General features: G+C 35.1%; 1 protein-coding gene across 1 annotated transcript in view; it reads right to left on the bottom strand.

The window, feature by feature from the left end:
• Positions 1-889: 889 nt before the first annotated feature.
• Positions 890-16,310, bottom strand: part of LOC148953621 (putative methyltransferase-like protein 24) — an 18,627-nt gene continuing 3,206 nt past the window's right edge. Inside the window, exons 2-3 of the mRNA XM_089088037.1 lie at positions 6,549-6,852; positions 890-939 (exon numbers count right to left, since the gene is read on the bottom strand). Coding sequence (XP_088944163.1) covers positions 890-939; positions 6,549-6,852 — 354 coding nt within the window. The remainder of the gene's footprint in view (positions 940-6,548; positions 6,853-16,310) is intronic.

Here is a 16,310-nt window from a genome sequence, read left to right as displayed (position 1 = left end):
AACGTACAAAAAAGACACCAAATTTGATTTCCAAGGATCTGTTTTCATTTTGAATGTATGGATGGAAAATATTCAAAATGTGCAATATTTGATTTTAAAATAGTTTAAAATAGATTGAAAATGATGTAAATTGATGGGGTGATCTAGGAGAGGAAGATACCCCATTTCCTATGCTTCTATTGTTTGCGGTTTAAATTGTATGAAATTATGACTTAGAATGAATAGTTAGCTATTAGGGGTTGGGTCTAACGTAGAATTTTTTACTTTTCATGGGATTGTGGTCTGAAGCTTATTATTTAAGATAGTTACTGTGGTAATTTGTAGTTTGACTTGTTTGGAATTATAAATTAGGATAGTTCAATGGCTTTTTGGTGTATTTCAGACTTTGGTTTCTTAGCTTTTCGTGGGTGTGTAGTGTCTAAAGCTTATTATATAAGATATTTACTTTGGAATTTCGTGGTTCGACTTGTCTGAAATATAAACTGGGATGGTTACTGGGCTATCTGAGGTTTTTTGGACTTAGGTTTCTTAGCTTTTTGTTGGTTTCTTGTGTCTGAACCTTATTTTTTCGATTTCTTTGGTATTTTCTGGTTTTACTTTCCTGAAATTATGAATTAGAATCGTTCCTTGGCTGTAAGAGGTTTTCAAATTTAGATATTTATTTCTTTTTTTTTCGCTGGAGTATGATTGCTGAAGTTTATTTTGGTGCTTCGTGGTTTTACTTGTCTATATTCAATAATTAGACCAGTTTGCAGGATATTGAGGTTTTTCTGCCTTAAGTTTCTTAACTTTTTGAGGGTGTTATCAAATATTAAGATTCAGACATCATACTTTCAAAAAAAGCTAAGAAAATTAAGTTTACAAAACCCCGAACATCCAAGTAACCATCTTAATTCATATTTTCAGACACCTCAATCAATGAAATACCAAAGTCACCATCTAAAATAATAATTTTAAACACCAAATACCCACAAAAAGCTAAATAAATCCCATTTAAAAATCTCAGAAAAGTCAAACCACAATATATCGAAAGTAAACAAATCAAATAATAAACATCAGATATCACACATGAAAAAAGGCTAAGGAATAAAAGTAACAAAACCAAACAGAGCCAAGAAACCACCCTAATACATAATTTAAGACAAGTCAAACTATAAAATATCAAAGTAACCGCCTAAAATAAAATTTTCTTAAACATCCCATACCCCCAAAAAGCTAAGAAATCTAAGTCTGAAAAATCCCTAACAGCCTAAATGCTATACAAATTAATATTTTGTTGATTATTCAAACGACTAAAAGAATAAATTAAACTTCTCAAATAATAAGCTTCAGACACCTATTAAATATGCAAACAGCTAAGTAGCTATCCTAATTCATAATTTCAGATACGTCAAACCATGAAATAAAAAAGTAACCACCAAAAACAATACTTCTTATGAACCATACACCCATAAACAGCTAAAATACCCAAGTCTGATAAGTCCCAAACAGCCAAACAGCTATCCGAATTCATACTTTCAGACAAGTTAAACAACAAATTACGAAAGTAAATATCTGAATTAATAAGCTTCAGACACAAACCAAAAGCTAAGAAGCTTTAGTCTGAAAAACCTCAAACAGCAAACTAACCATCCTAATACATAATTTCAGTCAAGACATCTCAAATAATAAGTTTCATGCACCACACACCCAAAAAAAACTAAGAGACTTACGTCAAAATCACGATAAACAACCGAGTAAAAGTCCTAATTTATAGTTTCTGACAAGTCAAACCACGAAACACTAAATCTAACATCTCAAATATTTAACCACACACCTCCGAAAATCTAAAAAAGCTAAGTCTGAAAAGCAAAAAGAGCCTATTCATAATTTCAGACAAGCCCAGCAACAAAATACCTAATTCATAATACCAGACAAGTCAGACCACAAAATCCAAAAGGAAATGTCTCAAATAACAACCTTAAGACACAGAACATATTCACGAAAAGATAAAAAGCCTAAGTCTGAAAACCCTAGATAACCGAGTAACCATCTCAATTCCATAATTTCAAAGAAGTAAAATGACAAATACTAAAATAAACACATCAAATATGAAAAGTAAAAGAAGCCCAAGTTTGATAATACATCTAACTGACAATTAACCATCCTAATCCATAGTTTCAGACAAGTCAAAACACAAAATACCAGATAAACCGTCCAAAAATAAGATTCAGACTCCATCAACCAACGAGAAAAAAGCACTAGGTACTGAAAGGGGGGTAAATGTCTTTCTTAAATATGTGGGATTTAAAATAAGAGGTAAATTACTCAAAAATTAATGATATGATTTTAAAAAGGTGAACTACTCAGCAATTTTAAGGAAACTTCTTACTAAATCCTCTTATAAAAGAGGTTATAAAGGTAAGTGCGGTAATTATAGAGACATTTTCTTGGTTTCTGTAGGAAGCAAATTAATTAGTATGATGACTTTTTGACTATAAAAACTTTTTAACTTCTTCTAGGTTAGGTTATCTTAAGTTAAATTGGTATTCCAACTTAACTTAATTTATACTAACATAAAAGGGTTTAAAAAGCCTACTTGGTGAAACATTACCTTGGATAAAATAGAGAATTGATAACTTAGGGATTGCATATTTACTTTGTTGATTCTATGTTCATATTTCGAATTTATAAACAAATTAAGTTCGCACATTTCTGACTCAAAAATCAACGAAGAAAAAATTCCATTTACGTGTCTCAGACTTTTCCAAATCCCCTTTTCATATCTCTGACTTTTGAAAACAACTATTCTTGTATGTTTCTAACGTAAAAAAAACAGTTCTCGAGCTGTTGAACTTAGCAAAATACCGTTCCTCTATCTCTGACTTTTGAAAAATCCTGTTTATGTATCTCTGACTTTAAAAAAAGTATTTTTGCAGGTTTATAATGTTTTCGAAGAAACCCAGTCTGCTAGTTTCTGAATTTGGAAAAACCACCTTCACCTGTCTTTCACTTGTGAAAACTTAGTTCACGTGTCTCTGACTGTTGAAAACATTCTGTTTGCTTGTTTCTAACTTTTTGAAAAAAATGGATTTGCACGTTTATCACTTCGGTAAAATCATGTTCACGTGTCCTTGAATTTTCAAAAATTACTTATATGAGTCTCACCCTGCTTGAAAATGTCATTGACTTTGCTCTGCCTTTGGGAAAATTCCGTTTGCACATTTCTAACTTTATGAAAAAAATCTGGTCTGCTCGTTTCTAATTTTGGAAAAATCTCAGTCACCTGTCCCTGAATTTCATAAGATCTTTTAGAATTGTCTCAGACTTTGCTAAAATAGGTTGATCCGTCTCTAACTTAAAAATTTTTTTTTTTTATGTTTCAATTTTTCTAAAAAAATCTGTTTCGCAATTATGTCATTTATGAAAGACATCATTCACTTGTCCCTGACTGTTTTTAAAAATCCTGTTTATATGTCTGTTACTTTTTAATATTCCGTTGACGCGTCTTTACTTTTCAAAGTTCAATGTCTGCATATTTTTAAATTTTGAAGGAAAATCAGTTTTCCCGTTTCAGACTTCGGAATAACACCATTTGTCAGTCTCTTACTCTTGAAAAATCCTTTTCATCCTTCTCAGAATTTGAAAAAAATCAAGGACTTCCTTTAAATTTTGAGAACAATCTGTTTTGTAAGTCACTAACTTCTTGAAAAAATTCTGAAAAATTCCTTGGGGTTTTGACTAGTATTAAAAATGAAAAAAATCGTTCTTTTTTTATCCTAACCTTTCCATAGCTTCAATCTATCTTTTTTTAAGAAACTCTAATTTTCTATAAATACTTTTTACGACTTCTTCCCAATCGATTGTTTAATTCAATATTAAGGCAAATAATTGGCTGTTTTAATTCAAAGGGTCATGGAAAAGAATAAGTTTGACTAGAAGGTATAAAATATAATTAAAATCGTCTTTGATTTTTGACTACTATTAAAAACAATTGTGCAAGCCTCTCCTTTACCGCAATTTTTTCAGATCTTGAAGGATTATCCCCTCTGAAGAAATAAAATTTTTTCTAAATCCTTTATTATGACTTAATTTCCTATTCTTTGTTTTAATTTAACATTCAGGCAAATAATTGGCTCTTTTAATTCATAAGATCGTGAAATAGAATAAATTTGACAGGAAATTTAAAGACCAATGAGAAAAAAATTTAGGGTATCATCCACCATTGAGAATAAATATTTAATCTCCTTCCTTACCCTAAATTCTTAAGAGCTTCAGTCTTTATCTCATTTGAAAAAATTTCAATGCTATCTAAATCGTATTTTATGACTTCTTACCAATTCTTTTTTTAATCTAATATCAAGGCTAATTATTCACTGTTTTAGTTTAATTGACCTTGGAATAGAATAAATTGGACAGGAAAGTTGAAAATAAAACAAAAATTGTTTTATGGTTTTGAATATTATTAAAAATCACTGTGCATGCTCTTCTCTTACCCCAACCTTTTCAGAGATTTACTCTTCCTTCCCTCTGAGAAAATTACCTATGGTTTCCTCTAATCCTTTTTACTTTTTTTCAATTGTAAATTTTCAATCAATTAAAAAGCCAAATAATTGTTGTTTTTTTTCAAAAGGCCGTGGAACAAAAAAAAATATTTCTGGTAAGTTAAAATCTAAAATAAAAATCATTTTAGGGTTTTGACTACTATTGAAATTTACTGCACACGCTCCACCTTTACTTCAATCTTTTCAGAGACTCGCCCCTTAGCCCCCTAGAAGAAATTCCAAAGAACTAAATCCCAAAGAACTAAGAGTATTGAAGCGAAAATAAAATCATTTTAGGGTTTTGACTATTATTAAAAAATGCACACGCTCCACCTTTACTTCAATCTTTTCAGAGACTCGCCCCTATAGCCCCCTAGAAGAAATTCCAAAGAACTAAATCCCAAAGAACTAAGAGTACTGAAGCGAACTTTCGCGGAATGTTGAGGGGCACGGTGAGCTGCGTAAAAATACATTATCTTTCATCTATGATACAAAAATCCCTTTTAATTCAATATTTTTGGAAAGGATAAGGGTATTAATTTGAAACTATCAGGGTTACAACTATACTACTAAAGTGGCTTCAAATACTACGAGTTATGACTGCAACGGTTACTTCTTCCGACTAAGACAACTTTTAACTCTGACTGTGAAGACTTGCAATTCTTACTACATTTACTTTTGACTACTTTCAGAAAACATTAGTGGATGTTGAATAATATTAAGGTAGATTATGTGCATGCTGATTGTCGAAATGGCGCATCAGAAATATCTCAGTCACAACTGAGGGTATTAACTTAAAAGTTTTAGGGCATGTTGAAAAGTAGTTGAAACTTCAGAGAATGGTAAAGAGGTTTAAATCTGTAACCTTTCAAATATAATCTATTGTTAACTAAATATGTGGCAATGAAAAGCGAACATAAATTAGTAAAATTAACCCCATATTAAAATCAAGATTCTTAGACATAAATTTTTCTAATATATCAAACATAAAATGACCAGATCTTACTATTGAAGAATAAAATAAACACAAAAGAAACAGAAACAAATGAAGAATAATGACAAAAAAGCATAAGACAGGCACTAATATAAATGAATAAATATATCTATAATCAAATAGAACTTAAACTGAATATACAAATCCAGCTTAAAATAAAACTAAAATTACTACAAACAAGAGTTTTGCTACTACAGTGTTCCCCAGCCGAAAAAGTATAATGCCTACTGTGTCAGTTGCCCCTAAATGGGAACTCAAGGGAAATGAGAATTTCTTGCGGTAGCATAACGATGGAAGCTTTGAATACATTGAGCTGAAAGAAAAACTTGCTTATCTCTATTTTCATTGGGTGAATATTTTGTCCTGAGTCCTTAGAAGTAGCAGTAGGGGTAGTGGTAATAGTATAGAATTTTAACACAATCATTCTCAAGCCTATTTTTCTTAAGCATTACATATTAATTATCTCAAGTATCTTGCTACAATAAATAAACAGCACAGAATAGACATCATATAACGTATGGAATAAGTTAGGGCGACACAGCTTACCAAAAAAGACGAAAAGGTGAAAAAATAGGCCCAGTCATCTATTAATAAGAATCTGGTACAGTTTTTCTTTCATTTACTCCGCAAATATTTTCTAGAGGGCAAAACTCCTTAAGGTCACTATATATTACTGGTTACAGTAAGGGTCACCTGACACTTCAATGAGGCAACATCAGCCAGGTTTCCCCTTTGGAAATAGAGAAGGAGTAATATCTCATGATAGAGCAGATACCTCAAGCCATCTGAAAATACTGAGAAACCTTGAACCTTTTGCTCCTAGCTCATATTTGAGGAGGCCATTGTAAAGAAAATGTTAGCGTGTACATAATTTTAAAATTAACCTAACCACTCATTGTGTTGGCATGGATATTTCATTAAAGTTAGGTAATTACTAAACGGTATTAGCTACATAAAACTTTAGCAGTGGAGTGAAAAATTAAATAGGTATAAAACAACAAATACTGGAAAGTAAGTATGCAGATCTTTACCTATCTTATGAAAATAAAACTTGTTCTTCCCTTTTTGCAGAGGTTCCTCTATGCTTGGATCAAAAGAATGCACTTCACATCCATATTCAGCCAAATCAGCATCGTAAGACCAATCAGATTTTATTCCAAATGAATAAATGAGACAGTTTCCAGGCAAGGGACGAATATTTTCATCAAAACACAGAGCTTTATGACCATCCATAATATCTCGACCTCCTGAAAATTGTTGCCAAATATGCCCTCCAAAAAATTTTATGTCAATGCAAGCACCCAAGTTATTCCACTGGTGCCAACGAATGATGTCCTAAATATGATAGTAATATTTAAAATAGTCAGTTTATGTTTTATATACCTACGAATTAGATTTAATTTAAAAAGAGGTAGTTGAAAATATTAAAATATCTGCAATCACATCTTTGTTCTTATTCAAAAGCACAAGAAAATACTGTACTTTTAACAAGGAAGTACAAAAAACTTAAAGCCCTGGAAAAACCTAAACTATTCAAATACTTACTTAGAATAAACTATCATGTCAAAAAAGACGTACTAACTGAGTAAAGAGCTTGTGGTTTTCCTTCAATTACTGTTCTAAATCCTGCAATTTAGTGTAGTGAGAGTGACTGCAGAAATAGGGGAGACGCTCAGTTAACTTATTGACTTGAGAAAGCCACATTATAGCTATTGTTCATTTTTAGATATATATTTTTTTGGCATTATAGGGAAAATGATAGGTTTCAGATGTCTGAGGTTTTTGAAAAATTTAGATATCACTCCCTGAGCCCCAGAAACTAAAACTTCTTATAAAAGAGCTTTGAAGATTTTATTCAAACAAAAATCACCAAAAAGGTTCTATTTTGGAATGGTTTAGTTTTTATATTAACGTATTCCCTTTACGAAAATCAATTTAAAAGTGTTTTGCCCTCTTTAAATTTAGAAATATTGGATGGCTACCTCCCCCGTTTGATGCCCTTTTATAACCATATCTCCCCAGATTATGCGTCCAAGATGTTGAATAAAAACTTTTTCATAAAAATTTAGTAAATAATTGTTGGAAGGTCTGGATAATATTGACTCCTGGATAAAATAACCTCCGACCCAACCAAAAACTGGTAAAGAGCAGGTTGGTAGACAAGGACCTGGGTATGTATACCCGGGATGAGGGGCCAAGAAGGAGGAGAAATTAGAATTTTTTTGCTTTCAAATTGTCTTATCAATTTTAAGAATCTGTTCCTAGGCCATAATGAACTCAAACTTTGTTTCAAAAGATAAGCTTATAGAGGAGATATAAATTGGGCAAAACAGCTACTTATTCTCGATTCATTAAAATATCATATTTTTCTTTGCCCAAAAAAAAGAGTTTTAAACAGCTCGTGGTAACGAAATGTGACTAAGGAGTGACCCGGCTCAATAGTAACAGAAAATCTAAAAAACGGAATTTTGATACCAATAGAAACATCGAAAGAAATGAATTTTTATGATGATTTTAAATATATAAGTTTCATCAAGTTTAGTTATAACCATCAAAAGTGGCGAGCCTGAGAAAATTTGCCTTATTTTCGAAAAAAGTAGGAAATACCCCCCAAAAGTCATAGAATCCTAATGAAAATTACACCATCAGATTCAGCGCATCAGAGAACCCTACTGTAGAGGTTTCAAGCTCCTATCTACAAAAATGTTGAATTTTATATTTTTTGCCAGAGGAAAGATCACAAATGCGTGTTTATTTGTTTTTTTTCTTCTTTTTCCCAGGGATAATCGCATCGACACAGTGGTCTCGAATGTTGCAAGAGGGCTTATTCGAACGAAAACTATAAATTCTAGTGCCCTTATTAAGTGACCAAAAAATTCGAGGGCAACTAGCCCCTCGTCCACGCTCGTTTTTACAAAAAAAAACTAAATTTTCATGTATATTTCTATTAAAACACGATCATTAGAATCAAACAGTTCGTGGTAACGAACTGTAAGTAAGGAGCTACCCGGCTCAATGGTAACTGAAACTCTAGAACACGGGTTTTTGATACCTATAGATACATCAAAAGAATCAGATTTCAATGCTAATTTCAAATATATAATTTTCATCAAGTTTAGTGCTACCCATCAAAAGTTACGCGCCTAAGAAAATTCGCCTGATTTTTAAAAAAAAGGGAGAAACACCCCCTAAAAGTTATAGAGCCTTAATGAAAATAACACCATCAAATTCAGCGTATTAGAAAACCCTCCTGTAGAGGTTTCAAGCACCTATTTACAAAAAAGTGGAATTTTGCATTTTTTGCCAGAACAAAGATCACGGATGCATGTTTATTTGTTTTTTGTTTGTTTTTTTTTCCAGGGGTGATCGTATCGACCCAGTAATCCTAGAATATCGTGGGAGGGCTCTTAGGAATGGAAATTAAAAGTTTTAGTGCCTTTTTAAAGTGACAAAAAAAAATGGAGGGCAACTAGGCCCCCTCCCACGCTTATGTTTTTCCCAAAGTCACCCGATCAAAATTTTGAGATAGGCATTTTGTTCAGCATGGTCGAAAATATGATAAATATGTATTTTAGGATAACTTAATCCCCCGAAGTCTCCAGGGGGAGGGCTAAAAGTTATGAACTTTACCCAATGTTAACATATAGTATTGGTTATTGGGAAGTATACAGAAGTTTTCAGGAGGTTTTTTTTCTGGTATTGAGGGGGGATGGGTCGGGGGTTATGTTGGAGGATCTGTCCATGAAGGAAGTTTTCGTGGGGGAAGGGAAATTGCCATGAAGGGGGCGCTGGACTTGCCCGCAATATTTATTGGTTTTTGGGAAGTATACAGACATTTTCAGGAAGGATTTTTTTCTGGAGGGGGGGGGGCTTGAGGAGGGAGTTAATCTGGAGAATCTTTCCGTAAATGATGTTTCTTTGGGGTAAGGGACATTTCTATGAAGGGGGCGCTGGATTTCCAAGCATTATTTAAAAAACGATCAGAAATTAAATAAAAAAAAACAAGTTTTTTCAACTGAAAGTTAGAAGTAACATTAGAACTTAAAACGAATAGAAATTATAACTTATGGGAGGGGTTCTCCCCCAAGTCAATACCTCGCTCTTTACGCTACAATTTTTTTAGTGCTTTCAAAAGAGCTATATATTCTAATTAAACGGCCTTTTTGATTCAGGGGTTTGTGAATCAATTTTTTTTTAACTTTTGGCGTAAAGAGCGTTGTATTGACTAAGGGGAGAACCCCCTCATATACGTAATAAAATATACGTAATAAAAAAAAACAATAAAAAAACAAGCGATACGGCTCAATAGTAATCGAAACTTTTAAAAACGAAATTTTGATGTCAATAAATGTATCAAAAGAATGTGTTTACAATGCTGATTCTAAATATATAAATTTTTATTAAGTTTAGTATTACTCATCAAAGGCTACGAGCCTTAGAAAATTTACCCGATTTTTTAAAGAGGGGAAACATCCCCTACAAGTGAAAGAATTTTAATGAAAATCACACCGTCAGATTCAGCGTATCAGAAAACCCTGTTACATAGGTTTCAAGCTCATATCTGCAAAAATCTGCAACTTTGTATTTTTTTGAAAGAAGAAACATATACGAATATAGACGTTAGTTACGTAACTTAATTTGTAAATTACGTCATAACCAAATTTAGAGACATCCATTTAGCAAAAGAAAAGTAACATTTTTATGCAAATTTTGTTTACTTATTCATTGACGGTGAGCCAAAATAAAAGCTGCATTAACTAAAAAACTATCAGAAATTAAATAAAAAAAAACAAGTTTTTTAAACTGAAAGTAAGGAGCGACATTAAAACTTAAAACGAACAGAAATTATTCCGTATATGAAAGGCTGTCCCTCCTCAACGCCTCGCTCTTTACGCTAAAGTTTGACTCTGTCTCACAACTTTATTTTTTAAAACAATAAAAAACATTAGCGTAAAGAGCGAGGCGTTGGAGGGGACAGCCCCTTGCATATACGGGATAATTTCTGTTCGTTTTAAGTTTTAATGTCGCTCCTTACTTTCAGTTTAAAAACTTTTTTTTTGTTTAATTATATTAAAGAACAATATTAAAGTTCTCTATGACAAGGAATCGAACTCCAATCTCCTGCGTGACAAGTTGGTATTCGTAACATTTTACGAACGAACACTTATGGAATATAAGATACGTATAAGATATGATAATTATTTCGCTAATACACAAAACAAATTATGTTAAGGGTTGGTCATGTTAAATATAAATGGGGATTTTTAAGTTATGTTCGTGTTATGGCCTTAGAGATGGCTGAAACCTAGTAAAGAAAAAAAATATGGCATATATTGAGCTTAGTTTGATGCCACAGTCTCTGAAGTTTGTCTCTTACTATTCCAAATAAGAAAAGGCCATAGGCTTTTTCCTGTTTTGATCTGGGTTGCAGTGGTAGATATCATAGGCAGCGCAATAGCGCTGCCTAAGTAATGAACGATGTTTGCACAATGTATTATTTATTATTTTTTTGTTGGTCTTAGACAAGGTCACTTCGTATCGAAGAAGTTGTTGTAGAAACTTCGAAAAGGGCTCATTCGATTAAAAATTGGAATGGTTTATGCCCTTTTTAATAGTCGAAAGTAACTGGAAGGCAACTAACATCACTTCCATGCACACCATTCACTCAAACACATCCAATCAAAATTTTAAGATAGCCATTTTGTTCAACCTAGTTAAATGACCTAGAAATTATGTCTTTGAGGAGGCCACAGTCTACAGAGCAAGGGTTTTAATTTACGCCCTGGGGGCATATAAGGTTTTTATTGAAAGTGTTGTCGTAGAAACTTAAAAAATAGCTCATTTAAATTGGAAATTTAAAGGACTAGTGCCCTTTTTAATAGTCGAAAGTCATTGAAGGATAACTAACCCCCCTCTCACACCCACTATTTCCAAAAACACATCCAATCAAAATTTTGCTATAGCCATTTTGCCCAAAGTAGTTGAAAGTTCTGGAAATTCGGTCATTGAGGATGACATACCCCCCACAGCCCTAAGGTTGAGGATTGTAAGTTATGCCCTGGGGGCATATAAGGTTCTTATAGAAAGTGTTGTAAAAACTTCCAAAGGGCTCATTCAATTGGAAATTGAAATGGCTAGTGCTCTTTTTAATAGTTGAAAGTGTTTGGACGGCACGCCAACCATTTCTCTAAACACGTGCAATAATAGTTTTGAGATTTCCATTTTGTTCAAACCAGTTAAAAGTTTTCAAAATTAGGTCTTTGATGCTGATAACCCCCTCAGAACACTTAGGGCAAGGGTTGTAAGTTATGGCCTGGGAGCCTACAAGGTTTTTATATACAAAGCGTTGTGGTAGAAACTTCTAAAAGGGACCCTGATAATGTGAACGAATCCTAGGCCACGCATTTTGAAAAACTTTTGAATAGACCACGACGTAAAGTACCAGTTTAAAGTTCTGGAAATTAGGTCTTTGAGGATGACAAGCCCCCTCCCTCCACAACCCTCAGGGAGAGGGTTTTAAGTTATGCCCTTAGGGCATATAAGGTTGTTATAGAAAGTGTTGTCGTAGAAACTTCAAATAGGGTTCATTCGATTTCAAATTGAAAGGGCTAGTGCCCAAGTGATTGGAGGGCACCTAACAGTAGTAAGAGAGGTGCTGATCCAGCCAGTGATTGCCTAATTTGTCTTACCTCTCGCCTGAGGCATGAATTTGTGTGTAGTTTAACCGGTACATTGGCTTGCCAGGGTCAGTCACCTATTACTATGAACGGTATACATGACCGGCGCGTCTTGTTTTGCTGCCAATATAATCAATTATTTTATCCCAGTTTTTCTAAACCAGTATTGTCTATAACTTAATTTACGTAGACAATGAACGAAATTAATTAATGTTTTGATAATAGGAGTGTCAATGATTCTAATTAGTGATTGGATTGTATGACGGTGGAGAAAAAAGAGATTAAACTGATTAATATTTAAGGTAACCCCAAAGGGGATGTTAACTTAGGTGATTTGTTACTTGACCTAGCTTTACCTCTCCAATGTGGTCTGTATAATACACAAGTAACGTTTGAATAGTATTGTCAATTTAAAATGAGATCTAACGTTCCCTTCCTCCCCTCATTTCTGAGGGGAGGGGAGGGGGAGGGGAGTCAATTTTGGAGGTATAAAAAGTACCATTCATTGCGATCTTAGCTCTATGTTGGCTCGTTTTAAATACTTCAGCTTGTCTATTCATTTGTATTAAATAAAAATCTTGAATCTGGAAAATGAAAAAATAAGTATTTGAACAAAATGTACGATGCTGCTAATTAAGGAATAGTAGACTACACTCAGAATTGTTTGCATGAGGGGCCTGTCTGTGTCTCTTTGAGCTGTTTGTGTCTCTTGAGGCTGTGTGTGTCTCTTTGGGTTGTGTGTCTCTTTGAGCTGTTTGAGTCTTTTTGGGCTGTGTGTGTGTCTCTTTGGGTTGTTTGAGTCTTTTTAGTCGGTTTTCGTATCTTTGTGCTCTGTTTGTCTCTGGGGGCTGTCTTTTTTTCTGTTGTCTTTTTGCGTATCTGCTTGATGTGTGTCTTGGTGGAATGTTTGAGTATTTTTGATCTGTTTGTGTCTCTTTGGGCTGTTTGAGTCTTTTTTGGGCTGTGTTTGTCTCTTTTGGCTTCTGTCTCTTTGGGCTGTTTGTATTTATTTGGGCTGTGTGTGTCTCTTTGGGCTGTTTGAGTCATTTTGGTCTGTGCTTGTTTCTTTTGGCTGTTTGTGTCTCTTAGGGGTCGTGTGTGTCTCTTTTGGCTATGTATGTCTCTTTTGGGCGTTTGATTATTTTTGCCGTGATGTGGCTGTAGGAGTGTTTTGTGTCTCGGTGGTCTGTGTGTGTGTCTCGGGTGGCGTTGTGTGTCTAGTCTTTAGAGCTGCTTCTCCGTCTCCTGTGTGTGTGTGTGTCTCTCTTGGATGGGTGTTCGTCACTTTATGCTTTGTAGCTCTTTTGGCAGTATGCATCTTTTTGGTCTGTGTGTGTCTCTATTGTCTTTTTGTGTCGTTTTGGGCTTTTTGTGTCTCTGTTGGATGTGTGAGTCTCTTTGGGCCGCGTGCATCTCTTTGAGCTGTATGTGTTTCTTGGGATGTTTGAGTCATTTTGGTCTGTGTGTGTTTCTTTTGGCTGTTTGTGTCTCTTAGAGGCCATGTGTGTCTCTTTGGGCAATGTGTGTCTCTTTGGGGTTTTTGAATCTCTTTGGTATGTATGTGTCTGTATGGGCTTTTTTTGTCTCTTTGGGCTGTGTGTGTGTGTCTCATTGGGCTTTGTGTGTCTCTTCGGACTATGTGTATGTCTTTTTAGCCTGTGTGTGTCTCTTTGGGCTGTGTGTGTCTCTTTAGGCTGTGTGTCTCTTTGGGCAGTTTGAATCTTTATGGTCTGTGTGTGCCTCTTTTGGCTGTTTGTGTCGTTTTGGGCTTTTTGTGTCGTTTTGGGCTTTGTGTGTATCTGTTGGATGTGTGTGTCTCTTTGGGTCGCGTGCATCTCTTTGAGCTGTATGTGTCTCTTGGGATGTTTGAGTCATTTTGGTCTCTGTGTGTTTCTTTTCCTGTTTGTGTCTCTTAGAGGCCATGTGTGTCTCTTTGGGCAATGTGTGTCTCTTTGGGATGTTTGAATCTTTTTGGTATGTATGTGTCTGTATGGGGGTTTTTTTGTCTCTTTGGGCTGTGTGTGTGTGTGTCTTCGGGCTTTTTGTGTCCCTTCGGACTGTTTGTATGTCTCTTTAGTCTGTGTGTGTCCCCTTGGGCTGTGTGTGTCTCTTTAGGCTATATTTCTCTTTGGGCACTTTGAATCTTTATGGTCTGTGTGTGCCTCTTTTGGCTGTTTGTGTCGTTTTAGGCTTTTTGGCTTTTTGTGTCGTTTTGGGCTTTGTGTGTCTCTGTTGGATGTGTGCGTCTCTTTGGGCCACGTGCATCTCTTTGAGCTGTATGTGTCTCTTGGGATGTTTGAGTCATTTTGGTCTGTGTGTGTTTCTTTTGGCTGTTTGTGTCTCTTAGAGGTCATGTGTGTCTCTTTGGGCAATGTGTGTCTCTTTGGGGTGTTTGAATCTTTTTGGTATGTGTTTGTCTGTATGGGCGTTTTTTGTCGCTTTGGGGTGTGTGTGTGTGTGTCTCTTTTGGCGTTTTGTGTCTCTTCGGTCTGTGTGTATGGCTCTTTATCCTGTGTGTGTGTCTCTTTGGGCTGTGTGTGTCTCTTTAGGCTGTGTATCTCTTTGGGCAGTTTGAATCTTTATGTCCTGTGTGTGCCTCTTTTGGCTGTGTGTGTCGTTTTATGCTTTGTGTTTCTCTGTCTGATGTGTGCGTCTCTTTGGGCCGTGTACGGCTATTTGAGCTTTATGTGTCTCTTTGGGCTGTGGGTGTCTCTTTGTGATGTGTGTGTCTCTTTATGCTGTGTGTGTCTCGTTGGACTGTGTTTCTTTTTGGGGGGTCTGAGTCTTTTTGTTATGTATGTGTCTCTTTGGGCTGTTTTAGTCTTTTAGGTCTGTGTTTTTCTCTTTGGGTTGTGTTTCTCTTTGGGCTGTCTGTGTCTCTTTGAGCTGTTTGTGTCTCTTGAGGCTCTGTGTGTCTCTTTGGGCTGTTTGAGTCTTTTTGGTCTGTTTGTGTGTCTCTTTGGGCTGTTTGAGTCTTTTTTGTCTGTGTTTGTCTCTTTGGGCTGTTTATGTCTCTTTGGGCTGTGTGTGTGTTTCTTTGGGATTTGTGCGTCTCTTTGGGCTGTGTGTCTCGTTGGTCTGTTTGAGTCTTTTTGATCTGTTTGTGTCTCTTTGGGCTGTGTGTGTCTCTTTGGGCTGTTTGTGTCTCTTTGGGCTGTTTGTGTTTCTTTGGGCTATGTGTGTCTCTTTGGGCTGTTTGAGTCATTTTGGTCTGTGTTTGTTTCTTTTGACTGTTTGTGTCTCTTAGGAGTCATGTGTGTCTCTTTGGGCTATGTGTGTCTCTTTGGGGTGTTTGAATCTTTTTGGTCTGTGTGTGTCTCTTTGGGCTTTGTGTGTCTCTTTGGGCTGTGTGTGTCTCTTTAGCCCGTGTGTGTCTCTTTGGGCTGTTTGTGTTCCTTTGGGCATTGTGTGTCTCTTTGGGATGTTTGAGTCATTTTGCTCTTTGTGTCTTTCTTTCGGCTGTTTGTGTCTCTTAGGAGCCATGTGTGTCTCTTTGAGCTTTTTTTGGGTGTCTGAGTCTTTTTGGTCTGTATGTGTCTCTTTGGGCTGTTTGAGTCTTTTAGGTCTGTGTTTGTCTCTTTGGGTTGTGTTTCTCTTTGGGCTGTATGTGTCTCTTTGAGCTTTGTTTGTCTCTTTGGGCTGTCTGTCAATACGTTTAAGCAATAAATATCTTTAAGCTTAACCCGTCTTTATTCTTTAGAATAGTTCTAATGTAAGCAAGTAACAAACTCTTTCCTGAAGTCACCTCTTGGATACACAATGCAGAAACTTCATTTAAGAAACTATGAAAAAATTGGAAGCAAGTAAGTAACAAATTCTTTCTTGAAGTCACCTCTTGGATACACAATACAGAAATTTCATTAAAGAAATTATAAAAAAATTGTAAGTAAGTAGAGTCTTGTTGGTCTGCGTTTGTCTCTTTGGGCTGTTTGTGTCTCTTTGGGCTGTGTGTGTTTCTTTGGGCTTTGTGCGTCTGTTTGGGGTGTGTGTCAATACGTTTAAGCAATAAATATCTATAAGCTTAACCCGTCTTTATTCTTTAGAATAGTTCTATTGTAAGCAAGTAACAAACTCTTTCTTGAAGTCACCTCTTGGATACAAACTCTTAATTGTTTT

The sequence above is a fragment of the Artemia sp. Qi Xiang Cuo genome, chromosome 4, assembly GCF_049724085.1.
Source record: "Artemia sp. Qi Xiang Cuo chromosome 4, ASM4972408v1, whole genome shotgun sequence".
Classification (NCBI taxonomy): Eukaryota; Metazoa; Arthropoda; class Branchiopoda; order Anostraca; family Artemiidae; genus Artemia; species Artemia sp. Qi Xiang Cuo.
This window is presented reverse-complemented; position numbering and strand designations above follow the sequence as displayed.